The sequence below is a fragment of the Cordyceps fumosorosea genome, assembly GCF_001636725.1.
Source record: "Cordyceps fumosorosea ARSEF 2679 chromosome Unknown scaffold_3, whole genome shotgun sequence".
Lineage (NCBI taxonomy): Eukaryota > Fungi > Ascomycota > Sordariomycetes > Hypocreales > Cordycipitaceae > Cordyceps > Cordyceps fumosorosea.
The window spans coordinates 1,278,822-1,299,050 of NW_017387303.1; the positions used below are offsets into that span (position 1 = coordinate 1,278,822).

General features: G+C 52.8%; 4 protein-coding genes across 4 annotated transcripts; 1 reads left to right on the forward strand and 3 right to left on the reverse strand.

Moving 5' to 3' along the window:
* Positions 1 to 139: 139 nt before the first annotated feature.
* On the reverse strand, positions 140 to 5,356 carry ISF_02095 (kinesin family protein; the record flags this gene model as incomplete). Its single annotated transcript, XM_018845702.1, has 1 exon — positions 140 to 5,356. One exon carries the CDS (start codon positions 5,354 to 5,356, stop codon positions 140 to 142), a length of 5,217 nt encoding a protein of 1,738 aa, XP_018707425.1.
* A 1,635-nt stretch (positions 5,357 to 6,991) lies between these two features.
* On the reverse strand, positions 6,992 to 7,519 carry ISF_02096 (LysM domain protein; the record flags this gene model as incomplete). The annotated part of the gene is made up of 2 exons (XM_018845703.1): positions 6,992 to 7,300; positions 7,349 to 7,519. The coding sequence occupies 2 exons, from the start codon at positions 7,517 to 7,519 to the stop codon at positions 6,992 to 6,994; spliced, it is 480 nt and encodes a 159-aa protein (XP_018707426.1).
* Positions 7,520 to 7,688: 169 nt separating this feature from the next.
* ISF_02097 (hypothetical protein) lies at positions 7,689 to 8,115 on the forward strand (the record flags this gene model as incomplete). The annotated part of the gene is made up of 2 exons (XM_018845704.1): positions 7,689 to 7,820; positions 7,897 to 8,115. The coding sequence occupies 2 exons, from the start codon at positions 7,689 to 7,691 to the stop codon at positions 8,113 to 8,115; spliced, it is 351 nt and encodes a 116-aa protein (XP_018707427.1).
* A 194-nt stretch (positions 8,116 to 8,309) lies between these two features.
* Positions 8,310 to 10,415, reverse strand: ISF_02098 (leukotriene A4 hydrolase; the record flags this gene model as incomplete). The annotated part of the gene is made up of 5 exons (XM_018845705.1): positions 8,310 to 8,687; positions 8,761 to 9,155; positions 9,214 to 9,320; positions 9,378 to 9,513; positions 9,572 to 10,415. 5 exons carry the CDS (start codon positions 10,413 to 10,415, stop codon positions 8,310 to 8,312), a joined length of 1,860 nt encoding a protein of 619 aa, XP_018707428.1.
* Positions 10,416 to 20,229: the final 9,814 nt, after the last annotated feature.

Consider the following 20,229-nt stretch of genomic DNA (forward strand, 5'->3'; position numbering starts at 1 on the left):
ACCAAGTCCATGACATGAACTGGCTGTATATATAAAAAAAAAACACCTCCAACCGTTCCGTTGAAATCATTAAAATCCACCACCTGAGAGATGTGTGTATACATACACATGTGTTCTCTCCTTCCTAGTTCCTGTCAAGTTAGTAGTCACTGCCTGGCGGCGGGCTGGTAAAGCCGCTGCCAGGTTGGCTCTCGCCGGCAGACATGTACGTCTGGTCGATCCTAAAGATCCAGTCCATCTTCTCGCGCTCGCTGCGCGCTGCGAACAGCCAGGTGTTGTCGGTGCCATACACAGCAAACACGCCAGCCTGCATCCGCTCGCTGAGGCGCTGCAGACCCGGGCCTCCGCCGCCACCACCACCATTGTTATTGTTGTTGGCGGCGGCGCCGGTCCAGATAGTTGAGATGATACGGCCCGAAGCTGTCCGGCGATGACCGGGCGTGAAATCTGCGCCGCGGTTCTGACCAGGCGCCGTGTCGTAGTCATCCGGTCCGTTAAGGAGGGCCAGAATACCGGGCTGACTGTCGACGCGCGAGTTGCGCAGACTGACAAGCGCCACCTCATCACCATCCGACGCAGAGTGAATGTGCATGTAGGGCCGTCTTAACTCGACGAAACGCTTCACCCATCGCGTGGAGTCGCTGTTGGGCACCAAGAGGTAGCCGCCCTTGAGTACCTTGGGGTTCTTGGGCACGCGGACGACGGTCGTGATGAGGCTTGGCAGCTCCGGCTCCGACGTGACACCATTGGTCGGAGGCGCCGTGTTGGCAGGACTGAGAATCTTGGCCAGCGGATCAGGATACTTGACCCAAAGCGACAGACATTTTTGCAGAAGCTCAGTTTGTCGCTCGTCATACTCTGTCTTCTCCGCCGCGGCGAGCTCTTCGGCCTTGATCGTCTCCTCGCCCTCAGCTTCGCCCTCAGCTTCGCCCTCGCCAACCTTACTCTCGGCTTCGCCATCCACTTGAGCTCCCGTTTCCTCCTCCAAGGGAGTCTGCGACTCCTCAGGAGTGTCGTGCAACAAGTCATCGTCGTTTGGCAGCACAGGCCTCTGAATTTCTGGCTCCGGTTCCGGCTCAGCAGCAGCTTTCCTCCACTGTCCACTGGGATCAATACCAAGGACATTCAGCACCGTATGGACGGCACCAATCTCCGCGATTCGTCTCCTCTTCTTCCGTGCCATAATGAAGTCACTAACGATCGACACTCCTCGCGGGTTCCAATTGTCAAGGTTCTCTTCACCCTTGACGTAGTTGTGTTGGCTGTTCATTCTCCAGAGATCACCGACCCGCTTGATTGGCGCGGGTCTCATTGTGATTGTGAAGATGCCAGTCGAGGAGCGAATGAAGCGCATGTTCTGCCACAGCGAGGAGAACATGGATGTTTGACGAACGAATGTTCGTGAGAGAACCTGCACATGAACCTTCTGGGAGAATTTCATAGGCTCGGCCAGCTTATCGGAGCTGATTTCCCAGCCGATACTCATCTGCACCTTATACTTCTCCGCCGTCACACGATCGAGTAACAGAGAGTTGTGCAGACTCGAGTCCCATTGGGCAAACACGGTAATACTGCGAGTGCCGTTGGGGTTTTGGCGGAAGATGGGATGCTGGACAAGTCGTAATTGGACATCGGGCTCCTTTGCGCCCAAGTCTGGCGTCTTACCGCTAGAGTCGACAAGGCGAATCTTGCCAACACGCACAGCGGTCACGTCACCCCAGGGCAGGGCATCGCCGGAGCTGTGAGCGATGTTGATGGCAATTCTTCTCTGCAGGCCTTGGTGAAGCTGGAACGTGCCCGTGTCTAGTTCACTGGCCTGAGTGACCTCAACAGGTGTATACTCTCCCATTTCATTGAGCTCAAGAATCTGGACTCTCGAGAGCATATCGTGCTTCTCTTGTGTGAAAAATTGTGACTCGTTGATGCGGCTTGCCTTGGCACCATCACGTGGAGGAGCAGCGTCTCTCATGTCATCCCAGCTAAGGAGTTTATCGAGATGCATTGGCTGGACTCTGGCAAAGATTGACGCCCTGAGCATGACGGCTTGCGGCGCAAAGAGGGGAACACTCATGTTGTGTACACTCTCAAACCGAATAGGGCCTTCGTCAAAGTCGGTAATCATTTGCGTAGTCGTGACACCGTCCTCTTCTGAAATGCCGGGAATGAAGAGCTGGGCATGAACATCGGTACCTTCGCGCTCGGCGAAGCCGACGAACTCGTGCATGACGACGTTGAACTTGAGCGTGTTTGTGGGAGCCCGAGCATGAGACGGCTCAAGTGACAACTTCACAATGCCAATGGCGTGAGAGGTATATGGCGACAGAACATCCAGGGAAAAGTCCTGTACTCGGCTTTCGAACACGGCTTTCAGAGGCACATCGACTTCGCCAACCAAGGTATATGAAGGCATACAGTGCTCGATGAACGGATTATCCAGGCTGAGATGCTGAGCGTATTCGGGCTGGTCAAGATACTGATGCATTTGACGCATTTGACGGACGCGGTCGTGCAGCTTCTCCAAGCTCCAGAGTCGGACAACTTGGTTTCGGTAGTCGATGACTCGGATGCCGATGCACGGCTTTGGCGTCTCCTCGAGAGCTGCATCCTCCCCTTCGCTTGTGAGACCATTGAGGACCATGTCGTACGAGGAGCACATGACGTGTCCGACATCAACAACAGTAAACTGGAAAACGACACTCTCGTCGAGCTCGTTGCTCATAATTTGCGCCTCTTTGAGAATCGCGGCATTTTGCAGCACCGTCTCCGCCATTTTGACGTAGTGTCGGTCTCTCCAAACGCCAACGACGCTCCTCGCTTGGTCCAGCTCCTCTTCGGAGAGCTTGGGGTTTGCCTTGGGTCGCTTCAGAGGATCCATCTTCTCAATCTTCTCCTCGAACTGCCTTCTTTGGAGCTTGAGCTGATTTTCCATGTCCCCTTTGAGCTCCAGCAGAGCAGCTTCCATCTTGGCCTTCTCCTTCTTGATTTCTTCAACTTCGACGTTGGCGGCCTCGGCACTCTTGAGCTGTTCTTGGAACTCTTCTTTCTGCTTCTCGAGCTGACTTTGGAGTTCTTCGCGAACCTCTCTTAGCCTGTCATCTGCTTCGCCCTGCTTGGGGGTTGAAGGCATGGTCAGAGCCGTATCGAGAGAAAAGTTGTCGATGGTGCCATTTGACATGTATTTTTCACGGAGCTGATAAGAAGTGACAGACTCGGTATCCTCGCCATCCTCACGAACATTGACGCGTTCGGCTCGGGCTCGCTGCACTTCTTCAAATAAAGAGTTGAGCTCTTCATCCGTGAGGCTAGTAAAGTTTGTCTGGTCGGATCCAAGGATAGCGCCGGCGGCTTCGCGACGGGCAGCAGACCAGTCAGAGTCGCGGTTATTGCGGAGAGATGGAGACTCCGGTCTAGAGATGTCGCCAAAATCTGAAACCCTGCTGAATGCACGCTCATGGCCCGGACGTGATCCAGGCGTGGGGCTCGGTGATGTCTTTTCCCAGGCTTGGATTTGGCTAGCCGTGACGGATTGCCGAAGGAGGCTGTTGCCGACCTCTGCTCTCTCGGCTCTGGCTTCCATGGGATGGTTGAATCGGAAAATATGAAAGTCGCCAAGGATGACTCTGTAACCAGAATGGAGCTGGGCGGCTTCGGTGATACGCTTGCCATTGACCATGACGGAGGCACCCTCACTTGGGATAACGGTGACGGTGCCGTCAGCGCCATTCTCAAAGGTGCAGTGATCGTGCAAAATCCTGGTTCCGTTGAGTCGAATGTTGGCTTGATGGTCGGCGTTGGTATCAACATTTCCGACAGTCGTAGTGCCCGGTTTCAAATTGTACACCAAACATTCCGCCAGCAATGGATCGTCCGACAAGTTGACCAAATGAGGCATCTTCTTGGGAGTATGAAGGCCGATGAATCCCTTTTCGATGCTAATCCCAAGTTCTTCGAGAGCTGCTTCGCGTTCTTTCTGAATTTCCTCGGTCTTTTGGAGCTTCTGCTCCCATGTTTGATTAAGATCCGTGAGGAGCTTTTCACTTTGGCTGAGCTGCTCGGCAATCTCTGCCTTGGACACTTTCTTGACGGTGCCATCGGGACCGGTAATTCTGACCATTTGCTTCTCAAGCGGCGTATTCTCGTCATAAATCTCGTCCGCAGGTACCGGGGCACCGCCGGCTCCGACTGTGCCACCGCCAAGTTTGCTCCGTAACAAGGCGAGTTCCTCCTTGAGCTCTCTGATCATGCGCGCGTTGGCATCTTCGTTGATCACGGCGTGGTTCTTGATGCGCTTAGCAGAGTCGGCATATCGGAGGGTGCTGAGAGTCTCGTCATAGTTGATGTCGGCCGGACTGATGGCCGCAATCATCGCAGTCATGCTGTTGCCGCCGAGGGAGTCTTTAAGAAGCCATGTCAAGACGGAATCTCGATAGGGCACTTGAGAGGCACCCTTCTTCTTCTTGCCACCAGTCGACAGATCGGCAAGCGCAGCAATGACACGACCAAGAGTAGACAAAGATCGGTTGATCTCAGCACCTTCCTTAAGTCGCGCACCAGTAGCACCCGTGGAGGTGGCTCTTTCAGAGCCAGCCAAATCAACGAGCGAAATCTTGGCCACCTTTTCCATCTCCATCTTGGTCTCGGCGTCGTACTTTTTCTGCGTCAACATTAGGGTGAAGACGGCGTGCGATCGACTCGAGGTTTCGTTCATGTTTGTGGCGGCGACTGTGCGGGCCTTGTTTCCTTCGTCCATGAGGTTTTCGATTTCTTGGAAGCTGCCGACGACCAGCTTGGCAAGATCCTCGACGTAGGGGCCGGTAGAGGGATGCTCTCGAACCTTCAGGTTTCCTTTTGTAGAAGGGTTGAGCAGGTCGCGGACTCGTTCGTTGTAAATTTCGAGATAGGACACTTCGACTGTGCATTTCGTCGTCGCGTCGGCCTGGATCTGGTCTATGCGACTGAACATGTCTTGGCAAATGTTGGGAATGATGCCAACTTCCTTACCATAGCCCATCATCGAGTATGACTTGCCAGAGCCTGTCTGCCCGTAGGCGAAAATACAGTTATTGTAGCCTTGAAAAGCATTGTCGAGTAATGGTTTGCCAAGGTCGTCGAAGAGATTGGATTGGGCGGCGTAGCTGGAGTCGCCCTTGTCGAAAGACCAGTAGGATCTGTCGAAGGCAAAGCTTTTGGGGGCTTCGGCCTTTGCGCTTTTACCACCGTGACCGTCGGGTGTGGTCAGGACGGTCTGGTTGTCCTTCATCTCAACGATACATTTTGAGCCGCGGTCGATTTCTCTGCCGTTGAAGGGACGGACTCGAACCACGACCTTGATATTACCACCGCCTGCGGGAGCCATAACAGCGGTTGTGAGTCCGGGGACCAAGCGTGGTCCCCGTAGTTATGTGTTGGGTGATGTGTGGCGGATGCGCCGCGATTATGGTAAGTTAGCGCGGTGGTTTGTCGAAAGGGGTGCGGATGCGATTCGCGTCGCGTTGCGGCAGAGAAAGCGAGAGTTTGGCGGAGGCCTTTAGTTCCAAAACGCAAGTCGCCAAGACGAGTCTGCTAAGTGACGACGAGTTTATGCGTGAAGGAGTTATGGAACCGAGATGTGCGAATGCGCAGAAAGCGTCGAGGGCGAAGTCGAGTTGGAGATTACGGAGGGGCGGGTGTTCGATGGGTCTGTATGTCTGTATGTCTGTATGGTTAGATATGGAGCTAATGTTGAGAGGAGTAGAATGCTAACTGGGGCGTATCCAGGCTAAGCGATAATACTATGCGAGATAAAATGAGGCTATCGTAGAAAGTAATGCGGTCGTGAAGTCGTGGTATGGTTGATGGGGAGCAGCAGGGGAGCCAAGGAGGTGCTGGCGCGCGGCGGTCCCTGGAAATATATAACAATGGGGGATGAGGACTAACTTTGGAAGTTGCAGTTAGGTTGAGGTTAAAATATGTACCTACTCGCCTATTTTTGGTGGGGATGTACAAACAGTCTAAAGTTTAATTATATCACCAACTCTTGATATTTTCGAACTCTGAAATTCGAACTCTGTTAATTTCGAACTCTGAATGATCGTGTGCAGTGTAGCGAAAAGGACAGATTTGCCTCTTTTCCCTTTTTTCATCTTTTTAATTTTTCTTTTTTCATCTTTTCATTTTGCAATTTGAGAACTCCTTTTCCAGGCAGCGGGCACTTGGCAGAACCAGATACATACATATAGCTATTAATAGAAGAGAGTTTGGTATTTGGCATTTTCCCAAAGCATACAATAATGTTTAATTATACATGGCCTTCCCTTTTCTTTTACTAAGAAAGTCTATAGCTGCAGTCGACATAATGTAAAAAAGGAGCCAAGTTGGTAGAACACCGGCAGTGAACATGCCCATAACGTCATCGTCAAGGCGCCAAAACTGTCCTCACTTAAAATTACAGGGCGCTCAGCCACTAAAACTGTCCTCTCACGTGTCGCCCTGGACCTGCTTCTACCCGGCTTCCCCGCCCAAAGTAAGCAAATTACAATGCTATAAAAGCGTAACGCGTCTCTCCATGTGCGCCTGCAGATCACCGACATGCTGCAGCATTCACCGCGGGCACACTTCAAGTCTCGACAATGTTTCCCATTGACTCGGAAAATTTTACCATTTACCGATTCATGCGCACGTTTCCATCTCCCGATTCGTCGCGCGCCATCTGCCACCCGTTTTTCCTGCAAAACACCCGTCCTCTCCACTTCCACATCCACACGCAGGGCTGCTCTCCCTCTCTCCCTTTTTTTGCTCTCTTCTGCTGAGTCCTGCGACACGAACCATGTTTCACCCTTCCCCAACCGGCCGATCAAAAGGAAAAAAGACAATCAGCCCGTCAATTAACAATGCAATTCATAAACACGTTGCGCTATGACGGAACGGGGGCGACAATGACTCGCGACAACGCTCGCAAAACGAAACGAAAACAAGCAGCCAAGTTCCTACATTGATCGCGACCGACTGATTATCATGCATAGTCCTCCTCCAGCGCCGCCTCGTACTGCTGAATGTCCATCGGCCCGGCCGGCCATACCATCACCGCCTGCACCGTCGCCGTCGCCGTCGCCGCGCTGCCGCTCCCGCCCTTGACGTACCCGATCACGTTGACCCATTCGCCGGTGCGCGTCGCCTCGCCCGCCAGCGTCTCCAGCAGCAGCTCGACGTTGACCGTCACGGAGACGTCGGTGCCGCGCGGGTACAGGTGGCCCAGCGTGATGCAGGCGGTGCTCGTCGAGTAGGCCGTGACGCTGTGCACGGGTTGGTCAGTAGACGGCTCCTAGAATAAAGAGTGCTGAGTCGAGGTGGTGCGCACCAACCAAGAAACCGCACCTTGTCGTCCACCTTGCGACGCGGCAGCGAGGACAGCAGGCAGAGTTCCGAGGGCAGCGGTCCTCTGCTCATCCCGCCTTGAATGCAAGTGACGATACTTTTTTTGCCATGTGAATGAATGAACGTGAATGAATAGCCAGTCTAGCACGCCTATTTGCCCCTCCATGACGGATAGTTACCGCGTCTAAAATGGCTAGGCAGCCTAACCACCAATCCGGTGCCGCCTTTTACCCCTCCCATTCTTTGCCCTAAATATCAACATCATAATTTCCTCGCGTCCTTCAACCCGTTGCATTAAACCTGTGCGCGTTACGACCTCCCTATAATCTCTAAAAATGGGTTCAGAATCCCCGAAATTCGTTTACAAGATTTTGCCCCAGGCCCCTGCCGAGCCCTTTCCTGCCCAGCTACCGTTGTCAGAGTTGGACGCCAAGGACGGCTTCGTCCATCTAAGCACGGCTACGCAGGTACACGACAAGTCCAATCCACCACCGGTACCACCGGTGATTTATTAGTAGTTACTGGCGTCTGACGTGGAGACAGGTGCCCAAGACGGCGGATTTATTCTTTGCCGAGCACACGAAGCTATGGGTGATTAAGCTGGAGCTTTCCAAGCTGGCCGATCCTGTCAAGTTTGAGGACAGCTTCCCTCACCTCTACGGCAACTTTGGCGCGCGTGACGTTGACTCTGCATCTCGCTTCGAGCGTGAGCAAGCGCAGACATGGGCAGAGAGCATGAGTATCTCCTCCTGGCTGGAGTAGTTTTGTTGGACTCTCAAAGGATGCCGACTACAGGAACATGCGTCCACAAAAGCAGCTCATGAAATCGAACTAGCATGGCATTGCCTTTTTTGCATATTTTACTGAATTTGATGTTTGTACCCTACTTGCATGTGTACATGCTAGGCATTGCATGTACAACCGTGGCCCTCCCTCTCCTTTCTTTTATATTTGTCCTAAATCTTGAGGTCCTTTTCGACCATGCCCCGACAGATGGGGTGGTAAAAGTCCTTGTTCTTCTCAAACGTGTCGAGCGCGCTGTCGCGGTCGACCTCGTTGAGCGCGCGGAACAGCGCCCGCACGAACTTCATGCGGCCGACGCGGCCCAGCAGCGCGGCCACGCCGGGGACGCAGCTCCGGTCGCCGGCCTCGAGGGCGATGCGGTAGTACGCGGCGAGCACCTCGACGTTTTGCGAGGCGGTGAAGCCGTAGACGGCGCCCAGCTTCTGCGCGCGCTCCGCCGAGAGGCCTTTTTGCTCCTGGACGGCGCCCAGGAAGACTTGCAGCTGGTTCGCAGTCAGGCCCTCAATGTCCTTGGGACTGGGCTCGAAGGACTAAAAAAAGGCAGGGTCAGTTCCGGCAAGGGTTGTTCTGCATGGGGGAGCGCATGGCAGGAGACAAACTTACGCTTTCCTTCCACTTGTTTGCCAGGTCGTAGCACTGCTGAGCGAGCGTTGTGTCAAACTCGGGCTTGGGAGGCAGGCCGGGTGAGTACAGCTTGTCCTCCCAGTCGATGGTGATGAGCTTTTGCTTTAGCGCCTCGTCTCCGAGGCCGTTGAAGAAGTCTACAAAGGTCTGCTTGAACTCAAACGAGTCGAGCGACTTGCCCGCCCACTTGGTGAAGTAGTGGGGGATGAACTTGTCAAAGTTGGCGCGCCCGACGAGGCGGTCGAGGTAGTAGAGGAAGTGGAAGCCCTTTTCGTAGGCGACGGTGCTGTAGACGTCCTCAGGGTCGACATCCTTGTGGCTGATGATGAGCTTGGTGTACTCGTGGTCGGGGCCGAACTGGGCGACGGCGTCCTCTGCAGAAAAGTTGTCAGCGATTTTACCTTGTGCCGTGTCTGAATGCTGGCGACGTACCGAGAGCCTTCCAGCCAATGATGGAGGAAAAGTCGAATTCAGGCTCGCCGTGGAGACCGGCGCCGATGCGACGCTCGAGGTAGGTAGTCCAGCCTTCATTGAGCCAGCTGTGACATGTTAGATTGGCGGTGGGTATGGAGATCTTGTGCGACGCGGCGGCTTACAAGTGCTCCCAGCTGGCATTGGAAACGAGGTTGCCGCTCCAGCTGTGGGCAAGTTCGTGGGCGATGACATCGACGTTTTGGCGATCGCCGGAGATGATGGTAGGAGTAGCAAAGGTAAAGATGGGGTTCTCCATGCCTGTGTAGTGTAAGTATAACAAGACCAGCGCTAAAGAAGAAGAAAGACAAAGACGCACCTCCGTAGGGGAAGCTCGGAGGAAGGACCAAGACGTTGTACTCGCCCCAGCGGTAGGGAAAGATGAGCTTCTCGGCGACCTCGAGGAAGCGGTCCATGTCGCGCTGCAGCTCCCACTGGCAGCCGTCGACCTCGTCCGGGCCGCTCGCCACCTTGCTACGCGCGCCAATACGCCTCATGCGGATATCCCCCGACGCGACCGCGAACAGGTACGACGGGATGGGCACCTCCTGCGCGAACTCGTACACCTTTTCCACGCCCGGCGTCGGGTCGTGGTCGCCGACGGGGACGCCGCTAGCAACAGTCGGCAGGCTGGAGGTGAGGCGGAAGCCAAAGGTCGACTTGACGTCGGGGGTGTCCTGGCAGGGGAAGATGCTGCGGCAGTTGATGGCCTGGCACTGGGAGAACATGTACGGGTGGGCGCGGTTGGAGGTCTGCGCGGGGGTGAGCCACTGCAGCGCGGTGCAGCGGTCCGTGGTGGCAACGTCGAGGGTGAGGTCCAGCGCGGCGCCGACGGGCGTGGCGCCGACGGCAGCGGCGGGCAGGGTGACGTGTAGGGGCGCGCCGAGGGGGTCCCGGTGCGGCTTGAGCTCCCACTCGGCCGCGGTAGAGGTGCTGGTGTCGGAGCTGGTGCTGGTGTGGGCGACGCGGGCGCCGGTGACCTCGACGAAGCGTGTGTCCAGCACCACCTCGGCGCCGGCGTCGGCGGTCTGCCGCTCGAGGCGCAGCGTCACGGAGCCCTGCAGCCGCTTGCGGTCAAAGTCGATGCGGAAGTCGACGGCCGTGTGGCGCGTGCGCCAGAGGCCGTAGTTGGAGAGGGTGGTGGGATCGCGCTGGGCACCCATGATGGTGGTGTTTGTGGGCTTGGGCTTCGGACTGGGCACCGTCGCAAAGCTCGCTCGGGACAGGGTCGTGATGCTCGGGCAAGGGGCTGACAATATTCGGACGATAAAACGGCTGGAGAATCTCGATCCGCGGCTGGTGGTGACACTTGTCCACGACATGGGGAGGTTTTGTCCGGGGGAATCTATTAGTATTGGTAATTTTCTGCGGGTTGCCCCCAAAGCCGTCACAGCCCGCCGGCCGTCACTTCCGGAATCTGGTTAGGTAACGTAACGGCAAACCCCAACGAGATGGTACTTTTGATTGGAACGGCTAATTACGGAACCCGGAGGATTCGCTGATGCGCGTCTTCCTATGGAGGTGGTATCTTGCAGTTGTGCTGTGTGAATTTTTCGTTTACTGTTGACTTGTAATTAAGATTAATAAGTCGGGGAAGTTGGCGGGGGGCTTCCTCGGCGAACCGGAACAGACATCCGGACACGATGCATCGCAGACTATAGTGGCGTGTACAAGTCGACGAGCGAGGAAAGAGGTAACTAGAAAAGTATTGAATATTTAATCAAAATTAATCAAACATATATCCCTTAAATCTCCCATGGCAATACAAAAGAAAATGACCCTGCTCAGACCATGGCGCCGCTTCACATCCCGACGATACAGGAAGGGATGTACCACCAGACCCGGACTGTATGATGAAGAGATAGTATCATACATGGAGCCCTTGATGCCTTGCTGTAGATATTTATCAGATTACTCACCAAGGATTCGCACTGAAAAATGACTTTGACACTGCATAATGACTTCACAGATCCCTGCCACGTCGCTGCGGCCAATCCGCCTTCTTGAATGTCACGCATGACGAGACAGCTGAGAGCATTACTGGTAATATATTTATTCGAAGCTTCCAATCGAATCCCCTCCAATATAACTAGCCATCTTCCAAGCGCTTCGTGCATCCTTCTGTGCATACAGCCACACCGCAGTCACCAGTCGGATCAATTCGTGGCTGCAGCACGGTATATCAACTTAATTTATACCGCTGCAGATATATTTCATCCCGCGAACCCTGGCCTTTACTTTCATAAAATCTTGGAATATTCTGCAGAGTTCTACTGCTAGCCAATTTATCTTGGTGCCTGAGTATCTTGACTTTCTTCGTGTCGGTATGTTACACTTGGTCGCGAATATAAAGTTTGCAAAAAGGCATAAGAGCGTGAGGCCAGAGCGTGACGATAAAGTTAATTAACCTTGTAAAATAGATTATGAGAATAGAGAACTTAGAATCTTAGATCCAACAGTATATTCGTCCTGTCCGCCCCCAACAAACACCGCCCTCGCCAGCTTCCCTTCTTCAATTTCGCTTCCACCACTCAACCTTCACTTCCACCAATCAATCTTCACTTCCGCCAATTAATCTTCACTTCGACTACTCAGTAGTCACTCTCGACCTTTCGGCCTTCATCGACTTCTTTAACAAGCGTGGCTTGTTTTGCGCAGCCAACCCAACATCATGTCCCTACTCACCCAACTCAGCCTGGCCATCGTGGCGCTATTTTCCAAGGGCACTTTCCTTCGTAGACACAACACACGGCCTTCAAACCAAGCGCTGGATAACCAAGAACCGAATATTGAGCTCCCAGATTGGAACTCGCGTAATTCTGAACCTGAATGGTCTGCTATATCGCTCACAGATTAAACCATGCCCGGTGCGCGAGACGGGCAGGGCTATTTGGAGCTCCACGACTCGGCCCGTGTACATGGCCGTCTCTATTGGATCAATCAGGAGGCAAACAAGTACTATAGACAAGCCATCAGTGTAGGCAGTGAAATTGTCTATGGAGGAATCATCTTGTGAGGGGAACTTGCCGTCCGTTTGCTTGTAGTACGTCGTCGGTCGGTGATGGATGAAGCTTCAGACAGCAGTTCAAAATACAAACAAGTATTAAAACAAAAAATGATCGTGGCTTTGCACTGGGTGAAATAATAACTTTTATTACTTAAAATGTTCTCCGGATTCTTCAGGGTCATTTTTAGAATGCGAAAAGGACAGCCTCCATTTTGAAGTCCTTTCTTCAGTCCTGTGACGCTTTTGCCTGGCAAATGTGAGGATAGTGCATGGGAGTGTGTGAAAGTGCAGGCAAATTAAAGTCCAAGAATAATGACTAGAATGAGATAGTATGTTGATAAATTTATAATGATTTGTTTCTTTGTACTCAAATTGTTCTGTGTTTGGTATCGCAAGGCCTCCCTCCTGAGCCTCTTGCCATGTGCATCTGCTGGCGATCCACGGAGGCACGCGACTAGATACAGCAGAACAGACCGAATAAATTCCATTTTCAATTATTTATTGTATCAGTTTTTCATATTTCTGCTCAATTTCTTTTTCAACTCTTAGCAGTTGTTTTTACCACGCACAATGACCCCATCATGATACCATTACGCACCTCTCAGCCACCGCACCACACCGCACTACGCTAGAACTTGCTCCCTTCCTTGCCCTCACGTTTCCAATATTTGGCTTGGTTCCAATCTCCTTCTTTCTGCTAAGCCATCGTCTCACGGTTCCCCTGCATAGCCTGGGGTCGGTCTAGATGGGTGCCCATCCCCGGCCTGCCGGCCCCTCCACGGCAGGTTCGTCGCAGGTCGACTGCAAAAGCCACCACGAAGCCACCGTTTCTCGAAATTCCATACACGTGGTGAGAAGCGATGGAAAGCCACCACGCCAAATTCTGCAGCGTGAGGTAATACCAGCCAGTACAGGAAAAGGGCGACGACGCCCGCCGCCGCCGCCGTCATCCTCAGGCTTCTGAAGCTGGCACGCAAGGAGCCACAGCGCCGTCGGAGATGCAGAAGACGAGAAAAATGGTCGTCCAGATGGGACGGAATGGTGTCAGTTGTGGCGCCTGTCAATGACCCTGTTTGGGCTATGGAGGGGCCCGCCCGACTCACGGCAGAGAAGGCTTTCGGCTTCGCATTCGTCCTGGGAAGAGGACGACGACTGTTGATCTTGCCAAGGTTGTTGACAGCTCTGCCACAAGTTGAAAATTCATTCGTCAGGTTGACCTGGCCCAGGAAGAAAGATGCGTTTCGCCTTTTCGTTGAGGGGAGGGGGGGTGTGGTGTGTGAGTCTTAATAGTACGATGAAATATAGTATATTTTGAATGCTCAGATGAGATCTCTAGTTAGTTATTAGTTGGCTGAATAAAGTGCCCACTCACACATATTCCATCGCGTGACTTGTTTCGTTTCCCCCTCCTAAGAAAAAAACCCTGACATTCAGTGTGTCGCATTCATAGGTACATACATGATACTTATTACTCAGTAGTAAGGTAGGTGACTAACTAGTTAAGAGAGAGGGCCAATGCCGAGTACGAGTTTCACCAACAGCATTAGCCTGTCCTCTGTCCGCCACTTCCGCAGCTTCCTCCTCTGCATTGCATACATGCATGCATGCATTCATCGTGGCAACCACTTCGGCCTCGCGATACCGAACTGCGCATCACCTCGAGCCCTTTCAAAGTCAAGCCACCATCAAAGCTACGATGCAACACACCGTCTTTCCCCCTCATCGTACCATCTGGGGGAGGAGGGGAGGGGGGACCCTCCCCCGCACACCAGTCGCTGGGCGATCAACCTGTGTGTGAAGCAAAGCGAATTGGAGCAGCAAATGAGAAGAGGGGTAAAAGAATGCGCTGACCCCGAATGATTTCGGAATCATATTGGTGCTGCTTCGGAAATGCCTTTTGCATCGTCAACCTTTTAAGTTTTGTTGTGCAGCGAGTGAAACGGGGGACTTGTCGCCCACAGACAACCAACTACATACATAACTATAACTAGTTAGTTAAAGGCCGCTAGCGAGAACTGAGAGAGAGTGTCGGCACACTAAGCGCACATCATTGATACCCTAGAGCAGGATGAGAGGGGAAGAAGAAGAAGGGTCTGGATAGACATAAACGTTTGCGTTCCACCGCGGGCCGCTGGTTGTTCCCGATGCCCATCTACATGGCGTCTGTCGGTGGGAGTCGGAAAAGCGACCTTGTGGGCGGTCGTGAATGATTGCTCCTGGGTATGATGATCTTGTAAGACGTAGTCATGGCATTGATTGGCATTGGTGGCATTGATGGCATTGATTGGCATTGATTGGCATTGATACCAAGAACTCGTGATACGCCTCGAACCCTATCAGATCATGCTCGCGAGACTGAGCATGCCTATCTATCTGTGCGTACCGAGACACGTCACAGAAAAGTATAACACTAATTACGATATGAGACACTCAACCCGTTGAAACTCTATCATGGACGGCATTGCAGCATCGCAATCTTCTGCCTCTTTTTCGTTACATATTCATGCATAAACCACTCCGTGATCGGACATGATATAGATTTACTCCGCTTGCAAACTCGCTGAGCCCCTTTCCCTCTCGATTGCCTCATCCGCCGAGCTTTGGCTTTTTTTCTGCTGCTGTCGACAAGGAATCCATGTTGACACACGTGGACGCCCAACGTACTCCGTACACAAAATTGACCTGGGGACAATATCGGGGACAACACCGAACTTTTTTTCCTTTCTTTTTTTGTGTCTGTCTATATGAATTTAATATGCTCGAGTCGGAGATTAATGTTCTGCGCTATATGTGATAGCCGAAACCTGATATCGTCGCCCATACCCCAACAAAGCGTCCGTCGCATGAAGACAGGCGCAGCCATTTACATGGGGAAGACGAGAGAGGACGGTGGCAATTGCGCCGTCCATGCTGGGCTTCCTTCATCTTGTCGATGCGAGGGGTCATCATCCGAGACGGAATCTGCCACCTTTCCGAAGCTATTGCCTGCTGGAAAAGTGTAGCAAAAAGCAATCTAGTCTATATGACAAGTCGACTGCATGGCTATCTCGTCATGCGCAGGCCAGGAAGCCAAGACGGCCAGCACTGATCGCCGCTTCCCAGACAATGACATTAGTATTTTTCTTTTCTTTTCGCCCGTCAAGAATAGATTGTGCGCTCAGATGTTATGACTATCGCGCCCTTCATAATTTGTACAAGCATACGGCGAGAGCGGCCGTTCCCAATGTAGTCCGCGGGAGCCACGGCAAACACCGTCGTCGTAATCACGGACCTGGGGCGATGACTTTCCCCATTGAGCAGAATAAAATGATATTTCGCACTTTGACAAAGTCTCACCTTTGTTGCTTCTGGAAAGCCTCTTTTACCGCGGCCGGGGAACCAGGGAATGCATGCATGTCTCGTACGCGCGTGGCACGGCCGCCTTCTCTTCCCCAAGAAAAGCCCCCCCCCCCCCCCCCCCCCTTCAACGTTGCATCTCGAACAAAGGGCAATGTTGCGACAAAAGAAACAAGAGACTACTGTCTACGGGGAACGCGCTCCGATGCACGTGTGGTAATATCGCCTCGAGATGTCGTCTCGTAGAATCCTTCGCTAGGGATGGATGGCTTTGTCAGTCTTTCTTACTCATTCGGGCTGGATATTGGCCCGGAAATGCAGGCCCTTGGGGCCAAAATATGAAAATATGAGACCGTCTGTTCGCCGCTAGCCTCGTCATCGTCTAGTCGCCGGCATCGTGCCCTCTTTTGGTCTGTCTGTCTACACGTGCCTGGTTATTGGTGGTGGTGGCGGTTAGGGCAAGGACCCTCGACGCCAAAACGGTGCGGAGCAATTTGTTGTGAGAGAAACGATCAATGGGCATTCACTAAACCACTTCTTGTCTCGTACAGTAAATCGCCCAGAGCCGTTTCCGTTTCATACGACTTGGATCCTGGTCCCGTGTGGAGTGAAGAGAGTGTAGGAATAGGAATATGACAGCGCCACTTATAAAGCCAGACCAGGGTTCCTTGCTCAGCAGCAACAGGATAGGGCCAAGAGCTGACTGGCACAAGGGAAAGTCGTGTATTTTGATGCCAGAACCCAGCATGCTCTTCCCATCCAGCTGGTAACCCACGGCTTGCTATTCGCATGCATCAAGCCAACGACGTCTATAACTGCGGCGATCAGTGTCTGATAATCAGCCTGTTATCGGACCCCTCTTTCTTCTGTGTTTCCGACAAAGGGTTGCAGGGTTGCGGCAAGAGGAGAGAGAGCACAGGCCTCTTGCTCCCGCTTCCATCGCAACTAGCGTGGCAAGGATCTCTCTCTCTCTCTCTCTGCCTCTATTCTCTCGCATTCCCTTTTCTGCGAAAAGTCGTATGGAGGTACTGAAACCAGCGTCTCGGCCCCGGGTGGGAAACAGTGAATGGGAAACTCAGATATCTGCCCCCCCTCCCATCCCCTGGACAGAAGGGATGAGGAAGCGTATAACAAGAACATTATAACGTTGTAGCGGAACGAGATGCCTCGGCGATTGATATGGGAACTATCGGCTGTCGGCCAACTCGGAGGCAACAAGGCCACGGCACTTATCGTTCAATTGGTTGGATAGGCGGCGGCCGACGGAGATGCACATACCTGTGACTTCTTCTGTAACCTTGGAACTGGGCCGATAAAAAAAAAGTGGCCTTGCATTTGAGATGCCTTTATGTAGTGGCAATTTGTGCGAGATCACGCCAGTACACGGAGTGTGCTGCCATACAAGCAAAGCTGGCTGGACGGACAAGGGGGGGGGGGGTTGTCCTGGGACTAAACTTGGAATGACAATAAGAAACAGACTTGCATTGAGCCATCGGCGCTATTTACACAAGTCTGTCTGGCAACATGAGCAATGGCTTTTTCCTCTGGTATGATTTGCTTTGGGCTGGTTACATTGGCAAGCCACACTCTGGTCTAGCGTCTTGCATCTACAGTATATCAGAGACGTACCAGTAGCTGAGGGAGTCCCTTTTTCTGATAGATCTACTTGTTACTGATTGACGCTCCAATTGCCTCTCCTTCCTCTAGCGACCTACTACCAAGTAGTCACGGCTATCGCATTGTACGAATACTCCGGACAGGGAGGGCTATGACGTCGGCATGGGCTCACACTTGCACCGCGTGGGTTTTTGTTTGCTAATGAGAAAAGTCTCAGCGTGCAACCAACGGCGTCAAAGCGCTGTCCATCATCGCCATCCACGGCCCCGACGGGTTACTAGTTACAAGTTATCGTGGACATTGAATCCGAAGGCAAGGCGGTAATAAAATTAGCAGCAAGGGAATACCACGGTTGCAGTGAGAAGCTGTTTAGTGGAGGGGACTCATTTGCGAGGCTGCTTGGCTGTTTCAACTCATCTCGTTGTCACGGAATCGTAACCACAGACGCTGGGCAGGCCAAAAATAAATGTGGAAAAAAAGAAGAGAAAAAGGAAAAAAAAAAGGGAGAAAAAGTGAGGGAAAAAAAAAACATACATAGCCAGGCCTGGTATGACACTCACGATGAATGACATTGGAGTTCTTAGCTGGCCGTTATTATTATTCTTGGCTCAATTTAGAAGGTGATTCATGTATTTTTATCTGGCAGAAACAAAGAACCACAAAACAGCCCGGCCCCTCTCAACCGGCGAGACACTGCACCAGTCAGGAATACTGAATCCGTCCACCATTTGCGAGAGTCCAACGTCCGAGCTCAGGGAAAAAGGCGGGTACTCGTCGTTCTTGTCGTGAGAATAGCAAAGGTCCCACGAAAAGAAGAAAGGGAACAAAACACACACACACACACACACACACACACACACACAAAAAGGGAAGCGCACTGACGCAAGGCTGAGATGGTGGTGGTGTATCACCATCTTGCACGGGCTCTCTCTCCGATGCGGAAATCTCTCTGGCAACAACATAATCTCGAGCCAGAGGGTTTGCGCGTGTAAAACGTAGGACATTGTCGCCTGAGTCGTCGTTTGAAACGATTTGGGCGAGGGACGAAACGAGATGGACCGAGATGGGAACGAGGCAGGTCAAACGAGAAGAGCCTTGCTGCTGCTTGCCACTGGATGTCCATGCAGGTTTATTAACGAGAAAATGATCGCGGCTCACATGCTGCCAGCAGATGGAACTTGACTTGCCATGTCGTCTGTTCACCGCTAGAAAACTGCAGACAGGGGAAGTTGACGGTTTGTATTAATCGCCAACTTGACTGGTCAAGTTTCGCTACCGTCGAAAAGCGGCTCGCATGTTATTCGTGCAATGTGCCGGTACCGAACGGCTCAGGGCACGTTCAACCTCATGGTTCACCACCAAAAGAGTCAGTGCGCTTGCATCCCGCGATGAATTCCGGTGCATGTATGCATACGACCTGGCAATTGAACAAGGCAAGCGGGAACACAGAGGCGCAGCAGTTGCCGATCTCCCTCGAACGGCTACTGCAAACTGGGCTGCGCGCGCGCGCCGCAAACATGAGGGGCGTTAATAACGAGCCCGCCTGCTGAAGGATCATACATGTTTGGAAAGAGAGGGTTCGCGATGGATGACGGTTGATGCACGGAAGAGGGGAATATGGGGAGACGCGGGCTATGCGCGCGATTCAGTAGGTTTTACGTGACGGTATCCGCTTCTCAACGTCAACAGAGAGTGGTCATTGGTGATGGGGGTTAAGGATGCACTGACGGTAGAGGCGGGCAGGGGAGGGTGTGGTGTTGGGAGGGTTGACATGAGTCGCCAAGTTCATCTCAGGCCGGGGGCTTCTTTTTTAGCTACATCGCATCGGGGGCCTGGCGGGCAAATGGAAGAAGCCGTTGTACGGGCAGCAGGGGTGTCCAACAGGGACATGACGAGCGAAAAATCGCGTGCTGCGACGAGCATACTGGGTAGAGAGAGTATCATGATGGGGGGGGGGGGGTGGGTCATTGGCTTGACGGGTTGTGCAGAATCAGGACATGTCGAGAAGGCTCTGTCGTCATCGGTCGTTGTTCGGGAACTGCGATACTGGTAATGAAAGATCAAGGGCCCGTGACCGGCCGGATCCGTCCCTGGACGGCGACGACGGCGGGCGCAGGCTTGTGTTGTTGTTGTTATTATGGCTGTTGTTGCTGTTGGATCACGACTCGTCTTAGACCAGACTGCAAGACCTGGGCGTTCTGCACGCACGGGCTCAATGTCCACTGCAAGCGCGTCTTTTTTTTTTCTCTCTCACTCACTAAGCCGGGCCACTGCAAGTACACACGTCCTCATGATTGATTAATATACCAAGAGGTTCGCGCAGGCAGCATGCGTGATCCGCTCCCCATCGAGTAATACTGGCAGGATCCATCACGTACAAGAGGGGATGCGGTGAGAGAAACAGAGGCAGCAAGAGAATGGAGAGTGAGATGCATCCCTCAGTTGGAACGAGAGTCTTGGCGGTGGAGGTGGCGCTGCCGTGACAGGACCGGGTTTTGGTACGGATGCTGGGATACTGGTAATAATAATACGATGCAGATTGGGATTTTTTCGGCGGCTGTCCGGATGCCTTGCGAGCAATGTTGCAAGATGTGTATTTGGGAAGTAAGGGAATGGTGTGAGGGAGGTGTGAGTCTTCTATTACAGTTGCTACCAGTTAGTATTAGTCAATTGGCAAGGTTGACTCAACTCTGAGTCTGGCTCTCGGATTTTTTTTTTATAAAAGAACAGAGAGAATGGAATGACACTACGATTTACAAATCAGCAAGCAAAGTAAAAGGCCAGACCGGCTCATCCTGCTACCAACAGCAGGGAAACAGTCAGCTTCAGTGTGCTCAGGCACTTTGGCCTACCAACCCAGCCAGATTAACAAGAGCTAGTGGCACGCCTAGTGTGTCGTGAATTCATTGCCTGGCTTGCAATTTGGGGCGAAGAGTAAGCCACGGGAGAGGTGCCTGTATTGTGACGCTACGACAGAGGACCAGGAAACATACACCCCTCCATACCCCCCCCTGCAA